The 21,211-nt window shown below is 50.5% G+C and overlaps 2 protein-coding genes across 2 annotated transcripts; one reads left to right on the plus strand and one right to left on the minus strand.

The window, feature by feature from the left end:
• Positions 1-1,538: 1,538 nt before the first annotated feature.
• On the minus strand, positions 1,539-13,369 carry LOC111070233 (tyrosine-protein kinase Abl). The gene is made up of 10 exons (XM_022360626.2): positions 13,020-13,369; positions 8,766-9,712; positions 4,380-4,963; positions 3,538-4,286; positions 3,249-3,468; positions 2,903-3,171; positions 2,671-2,832; positions 2,407-2,602; positions 2,233-2,319; positions 1,539-2,158 (listed from the first exon to the last, which is right to left on the minus strand). Exons 2-10 carry the CDS (start codon positions 9,628-9,630, stop codon positions 1,982-1,984), a joined length of 3,309 nt encoding a protein of 1,102 aa, XP_022216318.2. The 5' UTR covers positions 9,631-9,712; positions 13,020-13,369; the 3' UTR covers positions 1,539-1,981.
• A 3,606-nt stretch (positions 13,370-16,975) lies between these two features.
• On the plus strand, positions 16,976-21,144 carry LOC111070232 (putative elongator complex protein 1). The gene is made up of 5 exons (XM_022360624.2): positions 16,976-18,674; positions 18,741-20,150; positions 20,213-20,450; positions 20,532-20,899; positions 20,961-21,144. Exons 1-5 carry the CDS (start codon positions 17,027-17,029, stop codon positions 21,023-21,025), a joined length of 3,729 nt encoding a protein of 1,242 aa, XP_022216316.2. The 5' UTR covers positions 16,976-17,026; the 3' UTR covers positions 21,026-21,144.
• Positions 21,145-21,211: the final 67 nt, after the last annotated feature.

The raw sequence follows: 21,211 nt of genomic DNA on the forward strand, positions 1-21,211 counted from the left end.
CCAAAATCTGCGATTTCCCATTCCCATTCCCATGCCCCCAAACTGAACACTCGATCGAAGGGGTTTCGATCCATTTCCATTTCATGCTTGGTATTCTTTACTTTTATTAAAAGTTTCAGAACTCAGCTGCTCTGTCGGGCTGCCTTCCTTGCTCTGCCCCTTCTCTTCCTTCATTAAATCACCATCTTTTTTTTTAAGTTCAATTTGTGTGTGAGTGTTGGTGTGTGTGTGTGTTTGTGTGGCTTAAAGAGAACAAACTCCGGGGCATTGCGCTTCACAATTGATTGATTGATTGATTTGTTTTTAAAAAAATAATAACTTTAAAATTAATTAATTGGTAATTAATTAATTAATGTGTGTGTGTTTGTTTGTGTTGTGTATATAAAATATAGAACTATATAAATGTAAGTGTTAAAGCAAAGTGTGTGGGCGGGGGTTTAAAAGGAAATTAAAAAGCAAATACAAAATGTACAAGAAGATGCGCCGTAAACATAAACATAAACGTAAACATTACGTGTACGTGGGTGTACGGGTGTTAAGTAAATTATTATGTATTATTTAAAAAAAATAAATTACAATTTGTTTTTGTTTTGTTTATTCCTTTGCCTTTCCGCTAGCTGCATCGCGTTCTAGTTTGAGTTCTAGACTACAGAGAAGGAGAGATTCCTTGGACATATGTATGCATGTGTATGTAGGTAGGTATGTAGGTAGGACCGTACAAATTAAGGAATTTAATTTGCGCTTGCCTTGCATTAATTGAATAGTATTTGTATATCGATAATTAATTAATGAATTAATCCGTTTCATATGCTAATTAAATAGTTTATGTACGATTAAGTGAATTATGTGTGTGTGTATTGTATTAATTTTAATGCATATTTTCACAAGTGTTTTTGTTTTTTGTTGTTGTTGCTGTTGTTTATCCTTTTCCATTGCATAATTTTTGTTGGTTTTTTTCCATTTTCTTTTTCTTTTTTCTCTCGCTATTTTCCATACAAATAAATGTAACTAAATTTAACTAACTTTCTGATTGCTCTGCTTGGCCACCCCAACCAACTTGTTGGACAAGTTCCTCCTACTCCTCCTCCTGCCTCTCCCACTCGCTTATCATCATCATTTTTTTTTTTGTGCTACAAACAGAAATGGTCAACAGAAAAGTAGTTTTAGTTGCGTAAAGAACTAGAGTGAGTCGTAGAATATAAAACTTAAGTGAAGAAACATTCTATAAACAATTGGTTTAGACATGCGCCCACAGCCTCCCCCCCTCCTGCCGCACCAGCTCAGGCGGGAGGTGCGGGCACTCATATGTATGCGTATTCTATAACATAAATGATACAATTTCACGAATTCACGAATAATCAGAGTAGAGCAGAAACGTTGAGTGTGCACCCCCCCCACATAACATATATAGAATAAATGTAAATGTAATTAATGTTGCAATTAAAAGGTAGTAGTAGTTGGAGTGCGAGTGCCTCTTCAAACTCCTTCCTCTCCCTTCTCTGTTGGTTAATTTATGCTTCAAAATTTATTGAGTCGCGCGTACAACGTTGTATTGTATATGTCGGAAGCTGTGGGGGGCTTGGGGCTTGCGGCCTGGGGACTCTCACTAACATTCTGGATGATTGTTTGATTGTGTGTGTGTTTGGGTTCTCCTTCTTCTTCTACTTCCTCTTTCGCTTAGGCCTACGTTTACGCTTACAAAACTTACGCCATAAATTATATATGTAAATAAATTTTGTGGTAAATTAGTTGTTACACATATATGTATATATATACACATATATATATATTCCATTTATGTATATAATCGTACGAAAAATTGTTGCGTTCAGTGTCATGTCCAGTGTCCAGGGTCCAGTGTTCCACCGGATCGTAGGGCCCGGGCTGTGTGCTCCCTGGGTGCGGGTGCGCAGCCCCTACCGCTTTTAGTGCTGCTTGTAGTTCGCTTTTTTTTGTGTGGAAACGGCGTATCTGTATCTCCTCACGCTGTGGCATTGTTCAGCAGCTGCAGCTTCACTTTCAGCTCCGCGAATGTGGGTCGCTTGGCCGGATTCAGATCCCAGGCCTGGCGCATCATCTCATAGATTTCGGGTGGACAGCCCTCGGGCGCCTCCATTTTGTAGCCCACTTCCACGTGCTTGACCACATCGGCCAGGGGCTAAAAGAAAACACACACACACAAATATATACAGAATGAGCTTTGAGGATTCATTTGATTCATTGATTACATACAATTCTGGGATAAGGCACACGCCCAAAGGAGTAGATTTCCCATAGCAGTATGCCAAAGCTCCACATGTCCGATTTGTTGGAGAAGCGCTACAGAAAAGAGGGTCAAGGGTGTTAGGCAGTGGCAACAGGCAACAGGCATCAGGCAGGCAGCAGCAGCTGTGTGGCGACACTTACCCCATTCTTGAGCGCCTCGGGTGCTGTCCATTTGATGGGCAGCTTGCCAACATCGAGATTGTAGCATTCCTCGCGTGCCAAACCGAAATCGGATACCTTGGCCACACAGTCCTCGGATATGAGGACATTGCGTGCAGCCAGATCGCGATGCACAACCTTTTTGGCTTCCAGATACTCCATGCCAGAGGCAGTGTCGCTGCAAGGGCAAAGGGCACAACTGTTAAGCAGCTGCAGCTCAGTGAATTAAAGTATTTTGTGGCTTACAAGGCAAATATAATTTGATCCTTTTTGGTTATGTGCTGTCGTCCGCGCGAACGTAGGTAATCAACCAGTGATCCCTTGCTCATGTACTCCGTAACCAGATACAGATGCTTGCTGGTGAACACCAGGCCGATAAACTTCACCAGGTTATCGTGCTCCAGGGTGCTGCCAAACAGAAAGGATACACAATTTAGTTGGAGTTCCATGCAGCGGCAGAGTATTTTGTAGCCCTTACGTCATGACGGATGCCTCTGCCAGAAACTTTTGCACGGCGCCCTCGTCCTTGAGCATCTTGACGGCCACCTTCTCGTTGCGCAGAATGCCCAGCAGCACATCCCCGAACTCGCCCTTGCCAATGCTCTCGCGCAGCTGGAGCTCCGCTTCGGGTATGACCCAGCCCTTGTCCACGAAATCCTTGGAATTGATGCAAAACTCTTGCTTCCCCAGCTTTGGCAGGCATTTGATTAGCTGTGTGCACAGGCCATCCGCATCCGCTTCATAGTGCTGCAAAGCAAACGGGCGAGGGAGAGAGAGAGCGAGAATTAGCCATAGATTGGGGATATATTTGTGGCATTTCTTACCGCCACGAGCTGTCCCAGATTCTCAAAGTACTCCTCGTCATCGATTGTTAGCTTATTCTCCAGATACTTGACGCGATAGTGCTCCACCTTCGACTGAAAGCAGACACAGAGCGTGTAGTCGCCCGGAAAGTTTGTGGACTCGCGCACCAGAAAGAGGCCATCCTCGCGCGGCTGCAGCAGATGCTCCGCCTCGTCGCGCGTTATGCTGCCATGGAACCAACTAAAAACAGATCAGAATCTCCATTAATCCGACTGATTCAGTCCGGCACTCCCTGCAGGGATAACTTACGGCATGGCATTCAGCTTCACCTCGCACTTTCGCAGCTGCTGCGGTGCCAGCGCTGTGGGCGACAGGGAGGCTGCATGGTTCATGGCTGTGGTGGAGCCGCTCGACCACGAGCTTGCCGCATTCACATTCACGCCCACTCCGCCGCAGCCCGCTCCTGCCCCGTTGATGTCGAAGCTGTGCAGGGAAGTGGACATGCCCGCCGTCTGCTGGCCACTCGAACCAGCTGATGGCAGTGGTGGTACTTGTGTGCCCGCGGCAGGTGCCACAGTGTGCAGCAGCATGCTGCTGCCGTGTTGGCTTCCACTCAGCGCAAGGCTCTTTGGTGGCAGCGCCCGCTCGGCGGCATGCAGTGCCGCCATCTGTGCGGCATTCATCGAGGAGGACATCAGATTGCCGCCGGACGACGCGGCAGCACAGTTGGCCAGCAGCTGGAGATGCTGCTGCTGCTGTTGCTGGGCAACAGCGGCCACGGCTGCGGCGGTTATCCCCGCGCCAGCTGGCTGCTGTTGCTGCTGCTGGACAGGCGGTTGTGTGGCAGCCACAGGAGCAAATGTGGAAAGTATACTATGTGGCTGCTGCTGCTGCTGTTGCTGTTGCGTCGTCTGGAGCTGCTGCTGTGTCTGGCTGGGGGATTTGGGCGATTGGTGATTGCTGGCGCTGCTGTTGCTGCTGCTGCTGATTAAATTATGACTATTAAGCGCATGCGATGACAAATGCAAGGCGACCGCTGCTCCGGCCTGGCTGGGATGCTGTAACGAGAGCAACAACAAGGAGAAGGTGGGTTCAGAATTAGAATAGATAGAGGAGAGGCACAGAGGCGCGGCTGAGGGTCACTCAATTACCACATTGTTCTCGCGATGATGATGATGGTGGGGCGGTATGCTTGGCGGCACAATGTGCGGCTGCGATTGGCTCAGCTGCTGCTGGTGGAGCAGCACAGCGCCGACGGCCGTGCCTGCTGTACCGCCGCCTGCAACTGCATTCGGCTGTGGCGCCGGCCGCTTGTTGTGACGCAGCGGTGCTGTGGGCGGCATCTGGTGCCCGGTTGTCTGCAGGAACCATGGATCCCCCGATGTGCTGCCCGTGGCCGTTGCTGCGGCGGCCACCGTCACCGATGGCTGCGAGAATCCGCGATGGTGTCCGACGACCGTTGTTTGTCCGTTCTGTGTGGCGGTCGCGTGACTGTTCATAGCCGTTGACGCTGCTTGTGGCGTTGGCGTTCCAGTTGTTGCTGCTGCTGTATCTACGGTATCTTTGGCCTTTGAATGCTTCCTCAAATGTCCTTGCTTGATCTCAACTGTGATGAGGTCCTGGCCCTCGCTGGAAGACGACGTCCTCGAGTGCTGGATCGTTGGCTGCCCCTTGGATTTCCTCTGATGCGGCTTTCCCTCTCTGCAGTTCTCCTTCTCTACGGCTTCGTCCTCGTCTGCAAAACAAATACGAGAAATGGTTAGCGTTTTATTTGGACATTTTTTTGCCTGATAAACCCCGCCCGTAATTAACTGTAATAATCTTATCTCTCCCTCTCACGCGTTATCTTTGCTCTTAGATAAACCGAGAGCCATCCACCGCCTCCCGCCCACACAGACACACACATTAATTAATGCTCGTTAAATATTAATTATCACAAATAAATTGCCATTGTAAAAATGCATAAAAACAGATCAGATTCCGTACGTGTTCTGCAGATACGCTTTGGCGTAGAAAATGCTGCATTTCCACACACATTTCACGTTGATTTCCAGATGGCCCCCCGAGAGGGGGAGGGGGTAGGGTCGGACTCTTGCGTGTTCGTTTGATGGACAAACCGCACGTCTATTTAATCAGTAAGTCATTCCGCACACACTCCACTCCACTGCGCACACATCGATCTGCAGATTACATAAAAGCCATTGAAGATGCGCCATGGCTAATTGTTGGCCAACAGACAACACACCACCCCACACCACACCACACCACACCACACCACACCATAATACCACACACAAATGGCATGTTAATCGAGTAAGTGAGAGGGGCAAAGACAATCTGCCAAAATGTAAAAACATTTTGCATGTGACATGCATCCGTAATAAAACAACATTGAAACACCATTTTATGGCGCACTTTGTGAGCGGTTTTTTTTTGTGGCTACTGCTACTGTTCGGACTCCAAATCGTATGCCGTAACGGACTTTGGATGACTCACAAGGGGGGATCTTATGAGGCCATAGATGCCTGCTCGTGTGCTCTTCCAGGCCTAAGTTTTTTCTTAATTTTATATGCAAATGCAAATTTCATTTGGCGAAACTCGCTCGCTCTGGCTCGTTCGCTCTCTGTGACGGAAACGCTTTTTGCATATTAAATTCTCATTCTTTGAGCAGTCATTCGTGGCTGGATTTATCGTGGGAGTGAGTCGTCCGTGTGGCAGCGTGGGCATTGTTTTAATTGCGACAGGTTGTCGGGGGGTGGGCAGGGCCTGCAACCCCCCCGCCTGACCTTCGGCAGTAACTTCCGCCAGCCATCCGCTCGTGCTGCTCGGGCTTTTCGGCTATCCGCACCAAATTGGTTTGCCATGACTGTTCGATTTTGCTCTGCAAATTGCATTCAATCATCGTTCCAGTCATAGCCAGAGCAATAGTCATCGTTAGGGGCGGGGCGGCGGCTTCCTGCCACTCCAATCCACTTATAACAATACAACGTGCCTCCCGTACCTTGTACCCCGTACCCCGTTCTTCCACTGCTTTTTATTGTTTCAATTGTGCGAAGATAAATCGAACCTGGACTTTGTTTTGCTCTTTCTTGCTCACTCACTCACTCACGCAACTGTGAGCTGTCTGTGGAACAGTGGAATGGGACAGACAAGGTCTGAGATCCTCATATGGATGTACATATATCTATCTCGGTTTCAATCTCCTTGACTTGACCTTGACTCTGGGAACAGCATGGGGAAACGGAGTCACAGCTTCATACTGAGAACATAATGTGAGTCAGAGAGCAAATCCCACTCGAACTGTCATCGGCTGGAGGGGGGAATGATGACACTGTAATCGACTGCTTTGACTGCTTATGCTATGCACTGCTCTCCCACTCTCACTCTTACTGGAAGTGGCCATGGAAGGTGTGTGCAGTACGCTTCGACAGGTGCGCTGCATTATTGCCAAACTGCCGCTGCCGTCGAAGTGGAAACAACAACAGCTCTTGCAACATAATCAAAACATAATTAATAATAAAGTTGTGCGGGGGCGGATTGGCAAATCGGAATTCAAGAATTCCTCACTCTAGCGCCACGGATGCGAGACGAGCGAGACGAGCGAGCGCACTTAGGGTGGGGTGGCATTCCTTTTGGAAGTTCGTAAACAAATGAGCAGGCACAGGCAGGGAGACAGGGGGGCAGGGCAGGCAACACCGCACGTTCCTCAAATATAAATCATTCAATAAACAATTGTTTTTGTTATGGAACGGAGTAACCGAGACGCCACAAATGGCCGTAAATATGAATACATATAGTATGGAAAATGGAATACAAAATTCCAAATGTAATAATAATAATAATAATCGTAAAAAATGCACACACAAAATATGAAATTAACGACAACGATCTCTGCTGCCCTGCCTGCCGGACATGAGTGCCAAAGTGCGAGTACAATAAAGCAACAAAAATCAACAACTAATTGCAGTGAATGATTCATTTGGCAGTTCATTGTACCTACACTTTTGTACTGCACTGTCCACAGACGCGGGTGGGAGTTGTGTTCAATGTTCAGGCAAAACAAAAAAAAAACAACAAAAATCGAATGCGAATGCGAAATGCGCAGTAAGCCCCGTTCGACGGCGCTGCCATGCCACGCCAAATGGATGAGGTAATACTAATTAGGCAAGCCAGCTATCGCCACACGACACCCCACCCCACCCCATCATCACTCGGTGGGAGGGATCGAGGAAGAGCACAATTTGTAGAATGCTTTGCCTATTAGCTATTTTCCAGTCCAATTCTTCTCTTTCTTTTGCATTCTGCATTCTGCTTTACGCTAATGGGTTCATTCTTCACTTCATTCCTCGTTCCCCGTTCCTCACTCTCCAATCTTATATTCCCCTCTGAAAGCTCTCTCTGTGACTGTCTGCAACGAAATGGGCCAACAGCTGACAGCCAGAGAGCAGCCAGGCAGCGGCAGGGCAACGTCTCGCGCCATGAAGCAAAGCGGAGCACTGAGACTGAAGTGCAGGGGACGCGCTCAAAGGAGGATCCAATAAACAGTTCAACACCTATAGAGGTAATGAATACGTGAGAATCTATTGTACACACACACACACATATCAGAGAAGAAAAGAGAGAGAGACAAGAGCAACCAGAGGAAGGGAGTTTAATTCTGTTTCTGCTAAAAGTCATCCAACAGTTGTTGTTGCCCTCGCACACACACACACATGTATACATTATACAAATGGGAAGGGTGGGAAGACAAAGGAGACATGTAAATACCCTTCGTTGCTGCTGAAAGTCAGTCAACAGTTCCTACTCCCCCCCTCCACTGCAAAAGAAAGGTAACCTTAGAGTCGACTCAGCAGAAGCAGGGATGGGGAATGATGGGAATGGGAAAACAAAAGCCATGAATGGAACCACCGTCCATGAATGGTGTGTGTGTGGCGTGCGGACGGAACGGAATGGATGGGTTAGGGGGTTGGGGGTAGGGGGGTTGGAAATTTGCATATCGCATGCGAAGTGCCGATGAGCAGCACAGCAGGAAAACCGCAAAGCAGCGAAGCAGCAGGAAGAAGGAAGCCGCCAAGTGGCAGACAAAAATAAATACATGCACTTGTTCCCCCATACCCCCCACCCCACGCAAATCACACGGATAGTAGCCAGCCATAGCCATAGCGGGGCGAGGTCTTACGTTAGCCTCTCCTGCTGCTGCTGCGGTTGGCGCCCCAAAAAGAGTAGAACTAATTTCCCAATTATTTTGACAGACTTAACTTGGCCCCAGCCAATCTCCAATCTCCAATCTCCAATCTCAATTCTCAATGCAACGATGCAACTGGACACCCCAGAGACTCTGCACCCTGGCTCTACTTTGGCCAACACCCAATACGCCAGCCCAATGCCGGCGAGCGGAAAGAGAATGAGGCTGGCGAGCCGCTTGGCAGGTAACTAAATCCGCACGAGAACCGCAATTGGGAGCAGGGGCAGGGCGGACAGTCAACGAACTGCAGTCCAGGGGAGGTAGAGAGGGAGGCAGAGAGGGGCATACTAACCGAACCAATCATCGGTCCTCACGATGGGCGGAAGGGAGCGATGGGTCTGCGTCTGCGTCTGGGACTGGGACTGGCCCCTTCCTCTGGCTCTCTCTGAAGATCTCTCTTTGGTGTGGCTGCTGCTGCTCTGCTGCTGCTGCTGCTGGTGCTCCGTTCTGCTTTTGGCCGCCTGGAACTTTCGATGGGCGCTCCGCAGGAAGTTCAGCAAACGGGCATCGATGGGCTGGGGCGTTGGGGCTGTTGCTGCAGCTGCAGCTGTAGCTTGGGGCACGGCTGTTGCTGTACTCTTGGTGTGGGTTCCGGTTGCGCCTCTTCCGCCGCTCGTGGGCGCATACTTGTCGCAAAAGTAAAACTCCTTGCGGCGCGGCGGTGCATAGGCGGCGCTGAGGCTGCTGCAGAGGAGGATCGGCTTGCGGCGTGCCTTGGCTATCACCTGGCCGCCCGAAAGGGTGCCGTTCGTGGACTTCGATTCCTTGTGGGTGACGCTGCTCGAACTGCGCGTCAGTCCGCCCCCGCCAGGCACCAGGCTCTGCTTGCACCAGTAGATGTCCTTGCTTCCGAAATAGTAACGTCTGCGTGGATCCTGGCGCCCTCCCGTTCCGCCTGCCGATCGATGGGTTCGCCTGCTGTGGCTGGAGGCGCTCTGGCTGCCGCTGCTCGTCTGCGAATTGTCGCTTTCGTTTAGATTGTGATCCGATCCAAGGGATCCAGCAGCAGCTGCTCGTAGTCTTGGTGATGATGATTCTCCCCTTGGTCTGGGTCCTGTTTCTGTTCCTGCTGCTGCCGCTGCCGTGGGCATGAGATCTGTATTCGATGCGGATTGAATGAAGATCCCATCGCAGGTTATCTTAATTGTTGTCACCATGTTCCTTCCATGGATGTGGAAGCCTTCATTTGGTTTTACTTTTCTTGGGTATCTGCTTGTGGTGGCGCAACATTTGGAGTCACTGTGGTGGTGCAGGGAGGGGGGTAGACACATCCCATTTAGTGGCACTCACTCGAAACGAGGCTAATCCCCAGAACCAGAGTGAATGGGGGTGGGGTGGGGGGTAGACCTTTTGTCCAGGTACAAATTGTTTTCATTTCAGTAATAATACTAATTAAGGTTCTTCTTCTTAGCCACTCTTCGATTTGCTCTCGCTCTCTCTCTCTCTCCCTCTCTCTCTTGTCTGCCTCATGCCACACAATGGATCGTATCGTCCGTCGTCCGTTGTCCAATGGAATCAATGGAGAAGGCCAGAAGGCAGAGCCAGCAGACCGTCAGACAGACCGTCAGGCAGTGCAAATAATGGATAAAAAAAAAAGAAGTGCAAATGGGAAATTTCTAAAGAGAAAACTCTAGATACAAACAAACAAAACAAAAAGCCAGGCGGAATAATAGTTTGAATCGAAGGGGGGGGGGGAAACAGAGTGAAAAAAAAGCAGACATGAAACAGAAGCAGAAAATTGACTTTGAATCCGCCGTAGAACGGAGTAGGAGTGGGGGGGGTTAACTCTAGATAGTAAGGCAGGGATAGATATACTACATAGATAGCTCCACTATATACATATGTACATATATGCACATACATATGTATATACTCGTAATAACAACTGCTTTTGTGGCTCTGCTCGACAAGTCAATTTGCCACATTAACGGTTACTGCTTCTTATGGGGCTTACGGGCTTACACTCGAAGCCGTCAACAGGCAGGCAGCAGGCAGCCAGGCAGGCCGACAATGGGCCAAAAGAGTGCTCCACTAACTGCTGCTCGAAATGCCATGCCACTACCCTATTGCTCTCTCTTTCTCTCTCTCTGTCTCTGTCCCTGTCTTTGGGTTGGGAAAACACGAACACGAATTGAATTGGAATTTACTGGAGCTGTAGCTGTAGCTGGGAGCTGGGGAGCTGGAGCTCTGCTTTTGGCCACATATTGTGCAAATAATTTGGGCGTGGGAATGCCACAGTCATCGAGTAGCAGGAGGAGACCCAGACCCATGCCATTGTTTTTCCCCACTGTGGCATTGTGCGTTTGGGAAAGTTTGGGCAGGGAGAATCCATTGCGAATTGGGTATTGGGGCAGCCAAGAGGGGGCAGGGCATGCGTTCGTCGCATGGGGAGGGGAGTGCATCTTCTGCCCGCTTTTCACTTTCCCCCTGGAGAACAGCAGCGACGACACAATTAATAATGCAAATGAGCAAAAGAATCGAGAGAGCCAGCCGAGCTCCGAGCAAGCGCGTGGAAAGTGATTTCTTATCGGGCGACCCACAAAACAGGTGGTGTAGGGCTGAAGGGGCGTGGGGGGGCACAAAATGAAATTCTCAGCACGGAAACCTGAAGGGGGAAAAGTGTGCGGTGCAGATAGGAGCGGAGAGGAGAGCTGTGGGGCCACAGAAAGTCAACACCAGAAAACTCAACGAAAGCACAAAAAAAAAACCAATTAAAGAAAACAATAACAGAATTATGTATGACACAACAACACTGTGTCTCTCCCCTCTCTCTGCCTTGGTCGCTCTTTCTGGCTGCAAAATGAAAAGCAAAATCATCATAAAAGTTGACTAAAACAAAGTGGCAATAAGAGAGGCCCAATCCACCTTTCCGCCGCCTCCCCCCTCACCAACACTCCTCGAAAGAAGTCACGAAACAAAACAGAAACGAAAGAAACACCAAAGAGACAATGGGAATGGGCCAATGTCCAAAATGCGTGAGTCTCTCCCTCGCTCTCTCTGTCTCTGTTACTCCGCCGGATATCCTCGGGTGCTTTGGCGACTGTAGGGGGTACGGGGGGTAGGATCGCATTTGTTTTGATAGCCGCCGGGGCTGCTGACTGTCTGGTCGGTTGCATTTATCATTTTGGCAAGCGGACAGTAAAACTTTCACTCCCATACCCTCCTGTGCCGCCTGCCAGAAGACAGAGTGAGGGAGAGAGAGAGAGGTGACTGCACTCTCAGTCAAAACAGAGAGAGGGACCTCTCTCTCTCTCTCTGGCTGCTCTGCTCTCTGCATTTAACATTCAATTAATAATCAAAGTCTAAGCAGAGTTTAATAATTATTTTGAACGTGCCTGGCACGCAATAAACCAAATTAATTGAGAAATAAGAAATGAGAAATGAAATGCGCCATTGGCTTTGGCCGAGGAAAGTGCAGTGGGGGGAGGGGAGGGGTTAAAGCCGCGTCTTCTTATTCGCCTCGAAGGCGTGTGGTGTGGTGGTGGTGTGGTGGTGGTTTGGTGTGTGCAGTGAATGGCAAATTGAATAAGTGGAGAGGAGGGGCAGCCAAGAAAAGCTACAAAATTGTTTCACGCGTCTTTCAAATTGAAGAGTTTGAAGCTAAAGCTAAAACTAAAGCTAACAGCATTTTCTGCGTCTTCAGGCAACAGCGCTAACTCTCCCATGCTCATTGTCCACTTTCACTCTGTGGTCCAGCCAGCAAGAGACACGGACTACACTACCCCCTCCCCGCTCCAGGAGTCATGCCCCAAGCTCAAGTCGTCTCTGTCGCTGCGTTGGCGAAAAAACTAGTTACAGTTTAGGCCGCCAGTCCGCTTGGAACGATTAGGCTGGCCGATGACTAATGCGCTGGAAAATTGAAAATCGCTTTTCGCAGCTCGACACAAAAAAAAAAAATATATACATATATATATAAGCCCACGATCTGTCGCTCTGTCGAGTGGCGAGTGGCAGGCACGTCGAGTGGAAATTAGCGTGGAAATCAATTGAAGGAAGGGTTTTTCCACCAGCCTGAATGATTCATGCAAATCGCAGGGAAAGGAGGATAAGTGGAGGAAGAGCCAAGAAGAAGAAAAGGTTCCAAAAGGGAGCAAGAGAGGGAGAAGAGACTCCCAAGGGACGAAGATGGGAGGCTCAAGAGAGAGAGAGAGAGACTGGGTTATGGGAGGTCACTTTCATTTCCAGCAGATTATGCCTTTGGCAATATTTAATTCGTACATACGAACGACTGAGATGGATGGGCAATCATTCATTCATTTGTAATAAATCTGTGACCCAAGCCCCATAATTAAATGGACATCCCCCCAGCCCGAATAAAAAGAGAGGAGAAGCAAATCAAAAGCAAACCAAAGAAGAAGAGGTCATTGCGCCACCAAATAGCATGATCCGACAGATCGGATGTATCCATAAAACAGCTGGAAAGTTCAAACCCAGGAAGCCCCCCCCATTTCACACTCTTCCTTTGGGGCTGAAACCCACCCCCCTGTCCCCACCACACCGATCACTATCGAACATTCGTTTTGCGTTTTGTATAATTAGTTATTACTTTGGAGAGCGAACGATTTTGCTTTGTTAACCGATTAACGGGCGAGGGGGTTACATCACACACGCGCGAGCGCTTCTGCCACCTTTTGTTGCACTTTTATTTATTTTTTTGTTTGCACATTTGAGCTTTAAGCCTCAGCCGATAGCTGAATCAATTATCACGCCGCTTTGCATACCGCCGCAAATTAATTAATTGTTATTATGTATTGCAAAAAGCGGATTGCAGTTGATTATTGACCACACACACACACACTGGGACACACACAAACATATACGAGGCGATGCGCCTGGGGGAGAGACGAGTGTCGGGAGAGTCTGCGCATGCGTGACTTGAGAGATTTCTTTCGCTCGTGACCGCGCGCTTCGATTGCGAGTTTTGGTTTGAAAGCTGAAAGATTGAAGCCAGAGCCCCAAAGCGCCAAAAGTCAGAGAGCGCGAGCTTTGCTTTTCTGCTCTCTCTCTCAGTTACTGTGTGCATGCCGGCTCTCTCTCTATTGCTCTCTCTGTATGGCTTGCTTTTATCGCATGCGATATTTGTCGACTTGTTGCATGCCTTTTAAAAGCTTAGATCTCTCTCTCTCGCTTTGCCCCCCTCTGCTGCAGCTCAGGTGCACAGCGACGTACTAATGAAATCAAACACATGTTGCCCCACACACTTTGGGCCAATTTTGGTGTTGCCAGTGGTTTTTGGACACACTTTTTGGACATATTCGCTGAAAGTAAGCCAAGCTGCGGTTGCTGTCTCATGGGAGATTTACAAACGCTTACAGGGGGGCAGAGTATTTGCCAGTTCGGATCGATTTCCCTTTCTAATTACAGGCCTACGGCTGCCATTGGTTTGCCATTTTTGCATGTTTACAATTTCATATCCATTTCCATTGGAAATGGCAATTTGTTGCCACTGTGTGAGGGGGGAGAAAGAGATGGCTATGCCGGAATGTAGACATCAAAATGTTTATTGTTGTTTTTAGTTTCTTTGGTTTCGGCTGCTGCCTCTGCCTCTGCAGCTGCAGTTCGTGATATTTTGCGATTTTTTTCGCTGCAATTTTTGCATATTTGAAGTACAATTAGCATCGCGCATTGGAGTCGGACTCCCCCAATCCCCGATCACCACTCACCCCGCACTGCATTAACAGTAAAACGTGAATAGCGAAAACTCGGAGCAGAACGAGAACATCTCTTGACGTCATCAGCTCTCTCCCAAATGGAATTTCGCATCAGGAAAACACACACACAAAGAGAGGGAAGCGAATGAGGAGGAAGGGACCAGGCAGCCTACGTGGGCTAAAAATAGCCCAAGCAAGCGCTTAAAATGTGTGCGAAAGCAGCATAAAAACAAACAAAGGAGCAGAAAGGAGAACAGAACCCAAAAAAGGGGGAACAGTGGAAATGAACAGAATGCCGTATCAGTGGGCAAGGCACAAGACGATAACGGAATCAGCAGGTGCTGCAGTGCCATCTGCCCCCCCGCACCACACGAACCGAGCAGATAGCAACAACATTTATTGCCTACCTGCTCCACCTGTGTCCACCTGTCATAATGGCACACAAAAAGAACGCAGATAAGAATCGAACCCCCCCGTTTAATTCCAGAATGATGTAAGCCAATAGGAATAATAAATACCCCCAATTGGCATTCAATATAAACCCTCCGCCTCCCTCACACACACACACACACACACACCGACAAGAGTGTAATGCGCATGCAAAAGTCCAATTAGCGCAAAGTGAAGATGGCAGCGATAATGAGACGACGCCGCCACCCCCGCCACCGAATCCAACCAAATGAGATACGTCGCACTCGCACCACTCAATCCAGAGCAAAAAGTTCACGCAATACTGACCTCACGCACACACACACACACGCCCAGGAAGAGGCACCAAATGAAACGGGTACAACGCCCACGCATGTTGCAATACACAAACAAATAACGAGAGCGAGATGGAGATGGAGCTTTGTGGCGCCGACCGTGATGACGGTTGCTGCCAACAAGGTGTATGCAAGTGGGGTTCCGCCTTCCAGTTACTTATTCTCTTTACACGCTCTCACTATCTCTCCGCACAAGAGACACCAAAACTGTACTGAGAGCGCAGTGTGGAAGCTGGCTCACCTTGTTTGAGTACACCATGGTGCGCCTGTACGTGACGTCAGCGCACGAAAATTTGTGCCGACGACGCAGAAGCCAACTGACCAGCAGAACAACAAACACTATTACTACGAACGGAAATCCATAACAAAACTACGATGCGGTTACGCTTCGGTTATTGCCTTTAATTATTGTTTTTGTTGTAGGTGGAGCTGGAGCTGGAGCTGCCTGTCGTACGCATTTATCGGCCTGGCTTGGCCTGGCCTGCCTGGTCTTTCTGGCCGCCTGTCATCCCCACTAGTAGTCATTCATGGCACGATTGCTGTGCATATATACATATATGTAAATGTGTACGTGCAAGAGTGTGTGTGTTGTGTTGTGTGGAGCTATGGACAACAACAAGAGATACGAAATTTCGCGCCGCGCCTCGCCGCACCGCACCGCTGGTGGGGAGCGGAGCCGTCGCTGGAGTTGTAAAACGTGTTTTTGTTTTGCCCGTATTATGATTGAACAAAAATGCGTAGTTTTTGCTTTCGTTTTTTGCCCACATCGGGCATTATGATACTACTACGGAATAAACTAGTTGACCTCAGACAACAGGCCCAGTCCCAGGCCGTAAAGCAGATATTGAAAAGAGCGTGTTTTGGTTGTCATCAATGGGGGTCCGATGGATGCAGTGTGTGACCCAAAAACCAGCAAACACTCTTTATATACATATATTTTTTTGTTTGCTGTTTGCCAAATGGTTGCCAATTTTGCCTCCTATATATATTTATAATTATCATCCTCATCGTAATGATGAGGCAAGGCAAGCAAAACATTTATGCAATGAAATTTAACAGGGAAATTCCACGCCTCTCTTGGCTTATTGGGCACCACAGCACAGCACAGTCCTGCTGAGTAGTGTTATCCTTTTTTCGCACGCTCTCGTCACTTTCACCCACAGACACACCACTCACACACACATGCACAAGGGTATTAAGGAAGCAGACAGCGCGACGCTTGAAAAGGGCGTTGGGCAATCCTCGCTCGGGACGCAAAAAGCTTCAGTTTCGTGCCACAAAACAAAATATCTCCATTTACACACAGACAACAGGCAACACAGACATTTCTGCACCTTGCTGTGTGATAGCTTACCCAATTCTCAGTGTGGATGGGGGAGGGGGGCGCTGCTACATTCCAGAATGCCTCCAACGCTGCTGCTGCTGCTGCCACTGCCACTGCTGACGTCTGCGACGATGCTGATGATGTTGCTGCTGCTGGCGCATCAAGCAATCGGACACATGCACATTATTTCACTAGATGGCCCTGCGCTATGTATATTTAACAATATTATGCATATTTATAAGCATTTGCACAACACACACACAGACACGCACACTGATGCAGGGATAACACGCACCTTCCCACCTTCCCGATCTTTCCGATGTTGGTGTGTTTCCTCCTGCCTTTTTCCACTTCCACTTCCACATACATATACACTAGACGACGACGACGACGACCAGGCCAGCAACAGCAACTGGCTGCTGGTTTTATGGAATTTTCTATTGCTTTTTTCACGACTGTTCGCTGGGTTCGCTGTCCGTCTGCTGATGCATTCCGAGCACTTGCATCTAATCTGAGTGGAGCCCACGCACGGCCATTTCTTTTGGGACAAACAATATTTTGAGCACAATAATTTGATTTTTAAAACAAAAAATTCACACGAGAGCAGCCATCTTGCGCTAGTGGGACCCTCACAAATACACCGTAATATACCAACAAAAAATGGATGAAATATCCCAAATACCTTCCGGTATATACCGTAAGTATACATACGGTATGTTTTGAAAATGAGAACGTATATTTTCCGAGGGTCAGGCGGTAGATTTCCATCGATAAATCCGCGGTCACACTGCCGCACGTGCAATATTTTGGAAATATGCGCAATTTGAAGCTGCTATACTGCAATGAGCGGGAGACAAAGGTGCCCAAGCCCCGGCAGATGCTGCAGGACCCGGAGATCAGTCTGGAGACCAGCTACATAGCCACCGACAGCCATGTGTACGCCGTGACGGCGACCGGCGATGCTCCACCAAAAGTCATCGCGGATCTGCCCGACATCGTGGCGGCAGAGTTCCTGCAACTGAATAATGTCATCTGTGTGGCCACGCGAGCCGGTGAGGTGCTGCTCATCGATCCGGATACGCTGGCCACCAGCGAAGGCACCTACTGCGACGTGGGCATCGAACGGATGGCATGGTCGCCCAACCAGGAGGTGGTGGCCTTCATCACCAGCTCCCACAATGTGGTGGTGATGAACTCCACCTTCGATGTGATCGCTGAGCAGCCACTGGAGGCGGAACTGCCCGCCGACCAGCAGTTCATCAACGTGGGATGGGGCAAGAAGGAGACGCAGTTCCAAGGCTCCGCTGGCAAGCAGGCTGCCAAGCAGTCGACGGATCAGCCGAACGCTCAGGACTCGCAGCAGCTGCTCAATCAGGAGGTGAACATTGCCTGGCGAGGGGATGGCGCCTGCTTTGTGGTGTCCTATGTGTCGGGCGGACGCACCTTCAAGGTGTACGACAGCGAGGGTAAGCTGCAGCACACGGCCGAAAAGAGCAGCAATCTGAGGGAAATTATCGCATGGCGGCCATCGGGCAACTGGATTGCCGTGCCCCAGTGCTTTCCCAACAAGTCGACCATTTCGCTGTTCGAGAAGAACGGCCTGCGGCATCGGGAGCTCGTGCTGCCCTTCGACCTGCAGGAGGAGCCCATACTGCAGCTCAAGTGGAGCGAGGACTCGGACATTCTGGCCATCCGAACGGCGAGGGAGCAGGACCAGCAGCAGCGGGTCTACCTGTACACGATAGGAAACTATCACTGGTACCTCAAGCAGGTCCTGGTCTACGCAGACACCGATCCGGTGGCTGTGCTGCACTGGGACACCCGCATGGGTGCGGAGCAGACGCTCCATGTGCTCCTCGAGAGCGGCAAACAGCTCGTCTACTGCTGGGCCTTCGATGTGGAGCCCTATGCCCCCCACGGCATTGTCGCCGTGATCGATGGCAAGCGGCTGCTCCTCACAGACTGTGCCCGTGCCGTGGTGCCGCCGCCCATGTCCCAGCGCGTGCTCCAGCTGGACAACTACATCAATGCCTTGGCCTGGGACGATCAGCAGCTGTGTGTGTTCACTTGCGATCGAAGGTTCCACTGCTACGAGCTCAAGCAGCGCCTGCAGCAGCAGCCAGAGCCCAGGGGTTCCTTTGATTTGCTGCCAGCCGATGAGCAGCTGTTCCAGCTGGCAAACTTAACGTACTACGCCAGCGATGGCCAGCTGCTGGCCACGACTAGCGTCCAGGGAAACACACGCCTCCTGTGCTTTCAGAAGGTCGAACTCTGCTACTCCATGCTGAACTCCCTGAGGATGAATGGCCTGGTGAATGCCCTGTCAAGGGCCACCCACAATTGCAGGCATATCTATGCCCACACACTGGACAGCGGAAAGACCTACGATGTCAGCCTCAAAGCGGACAAAACTTTCTCCGTGGCTCAGGCACAGGCCAAACAGTTTGAGACGTCCCTCGAAGGTGCGTATATCACAGGAGCCAACCCTTGAATTCGAGTTCCTATTGACCCATTTTGTATACTTTTAGGGGGACTCATCACACTGCGCCGTCAGCAGCTGCTGCAACTGGGCGGGGCGGCGCCCCATCGGATTGCCGAGGATGTCACTTCGTTTCTCTTCTTTGGCACCTATCTGGCCTACACCCAACTGAACACTCTGCACTTTGTGGACACCGCCAACCGGCAGCATTTGGCCACGCGCAATATCGAAAGGGGAGCGAAGCTGGTCACAGCCATAGACGAGGAGGCGCGCTTGGTGTTGCAGCTGCCGCGTGGCAACCTGGAGGCCATTCATCCGCGACTACTCGTCCTGGATCAGGTCAGAGTCCTGCTGAACGACAGGCGCGGCAGCTACCTGGCGGCCATGAAGCTGTTGCGGAAGCATCGCATCAATCTGAACATCATCTGCGACACGAACGTGGAGAAGTTTGTGGCCCATGTGGATGACTTTCTGCGCGACATCCAGGAGAGCCAGTGGCTGTGCCTTTTCATCAACGAGCTGCAGAACGAAGACACCACCGCCATGTACCCGCGACGGGCCAATGAGGCAGCACAGTGCCTGCCGCCTGGCTTCAAGTTTGAGCAGAAGGTGGCCTACATCTGCGGCTTGCTGAGTGACCGCATGACGGAGACCTCAAGCGCCAAGGACCGCAGTCGCTTCCGCCTGCCCTTGGTGACGGTGTGTGTGCGGCTGGGAGATGTGAATGCGGCCCTGAAGCTCATACGAAAGGATCTGGAGAGTCCCGCGCAAGAGGATCAGTTCTTGAAGTACCTGATGTACCTCGTGGACATCAACGAGCTGTACAACGTGGCCCTGGGCAGCTATGACCTCGGCATGGCCCTGTTTGTGGCGCAGAAATCCCAAAAAGATCCCAAGGAGTTCCTGCAGTATCTGAACGAGCTGAGGGCCCTGCCCGAGGACTATCGCAAGTTCCGGATCGACGATCATCTGAAGCGCTACTCATCAGCGGTGCAGCATCTCGCTCGCTGCGGCGAGGAGCACCACGAGGAGGCTATGGAGTTTATACGGAAGCACGGCCTCTACACGGTGGCCTTGGCCTCGTACAAGGCTCATCCGGAGTTCCATCGTCGGCTGTGCGTGGCCTATGCGGATCAGCTGAGGGCGAATGCCAAGCTGGAGAATGCCAGTCTCATGTACGAGCGTGGCGGGGAGCTGCAGCAGGCGCTGCTCAGCGCGCGACACACCCTCGACTGGGAGCGGGTGCTGGTGCTGGCCAAGGCGCTCGGCGAACAGCCCTTGGAGCAGGTGGCTCTGTCGCTGGTGGGGCCGCTGCAGCAGCAGGGCAGACATCTGGAGGCATCAGAGTTGGTTAAGGAGCATGTCCAGGATAAGGAGAAGCAACTGGAGGTGCTGCTCGAAGGACATCTCTATGGCAAGGCCATCTACGAGGCGGGTCTCCAGGGGGGAGACATTTTGGGTAAGCAAAGGGAATCTTTTTCTGCTTGAAACGGCCCTGAATTCCCTGTGTTTCCTGTGCAGATGCGAAGATTGCCCCCGCTTTGGTGGCCCATGCGGAACAGATGCACAGCTCCCTGAAGTCGGACCTGCAGCTCTTTCTGGACTACAAGCAACGGCTCCTGGACATACGACAGCGACGTGCGAATGGCGCTGACGCGGAGGCTGACGATGGCGATGTGGACATTGACGAGGTGGATCTGCTGTCGGACACGACCAGTATGCACTCCTCCCGCTTCAGCGGCACATCCCGCGGCACAGGGTAAGGCGCCAGGCCAAAGCCACAGTACCGAACATGGTTTCACTTTTTGCTCCTCTTCCTCCTCCCTCCTCGCGGGTGTAGCAAGACATTCCGCTCGAGCAAAAATCGACGCAAGCACGAACGCAAGTTGCTCAGCCTGAAGCCGGGCAACCCCTTCGAAGACATTGCGCTCATCGATGCGCTGCACCAGCACGTCACGAAGATCGGCCAGCAGCAGCAGGTTGTGCGTGACACATGCAAAGCGCTGCTGCAGCTGGGCGGGGGCGAGGACACGCTGGCGCAGGCATTGCAGCGTGAATTCAAGACGTTGCTGCAGACAGTGGAGTCGGCCCTGGACGAGATCTGGATACCCGAACTGGTGGGCAGCAGCGGAACACTGGCGCAGCATCTGACGGGCCCAAATGTGGACTACATGGCCCTGCAAAAGGAGCAGCGCTATGCCTTGATAAGTGGGTGAATCCAGGGAAATTCTGCTCTAGCTCCGATTAATTTGCCCCACCCCTTTTGCAGGTCCCCTGAAGCGCTTCAAGCCGCAGCTGAATGCCGTCGACTGGCAGCACGAGATTCTCCAATAAGCCAATCATCGATGATTTGCGTGCAGGGCAGGAGAGGATCTGCCTTGGCTTGGCTTGGCTTTCGATTTACTTTCACTCTTGTGCTGAAATTAAATGTTGCATTGCTAATTGAATTTATTTAAAACAAAACAAAACGAAACGAAACGAAGTGGGACGGGATTGGATGGGTGCCAGTCGCCAGCTGGC

Source organism: Drosophila obscura, unplaced genomic scaffold (assembly GCF_018151105.1).
Source record: "Drosophila obscura isolate BZ-5 IFL unplaced genomic scaffold, ASM1815110v1 contig_4, whole genome shotgun sequence".
Lineage (NCBI taxonomy): Eukaryota > Metazoa > Arthropoda > Insecta > Diptera > Drosophilidae > Drosophila > Drosophila obscura.

What these genes read in the sequence shown, in the direction of transcription:
- LOC111070232 (XM_022360624.2), top strand. Translation starts at nt 17,027, where the DNA reads ATGCGCAATTTGAAGCTGCTATACTGCAATGAGCGGGAGACAAAGGTG. An exon ending in GTTTGAGACGTCCCTCGAAG is followed by an intron (nt 18,675 to 18,740) that starts GTGCGTATATCA and finishes GTATACTTTTAG; the next exon opens with GGGGACTCATCACACTGCGC. An exon ending in GCAGCGCTATGCCTTGATAA is followed by an intron (nt 20,900 to 20,960) that starts GTGGGTGAATCC and finishes CCCCTTTTGCAG; the next exon opens with GTCCCCTGAAGCGCTTCAAG.
- LOC111070233 (XM_022360626.2), bottom strand. Translation starts at nt 9,630, where the DNA reads ATGGTGACAACAATTAAGATAACCTGCGATGGGATCTTCATTCAATCC. An exon ending in GTGAAGCTGAATGCCATGCC is followed by an intron (nt 3,469 to 3,537) that starts GTAAGTTATCCC and finishes ATCTGTTTTTAG; the next exon opens with TTGGTTCCATGGCAGCATAA. An exon ending in CCGAGGCGCTCAAGAATGGG is followed by an intron (nt 2,320 to 2,406) that starts GTAAGTGTCGCC and finishes TCTTTTCTGTAG; the next exon opens with CGCTTCTCCAACAAATCGGA.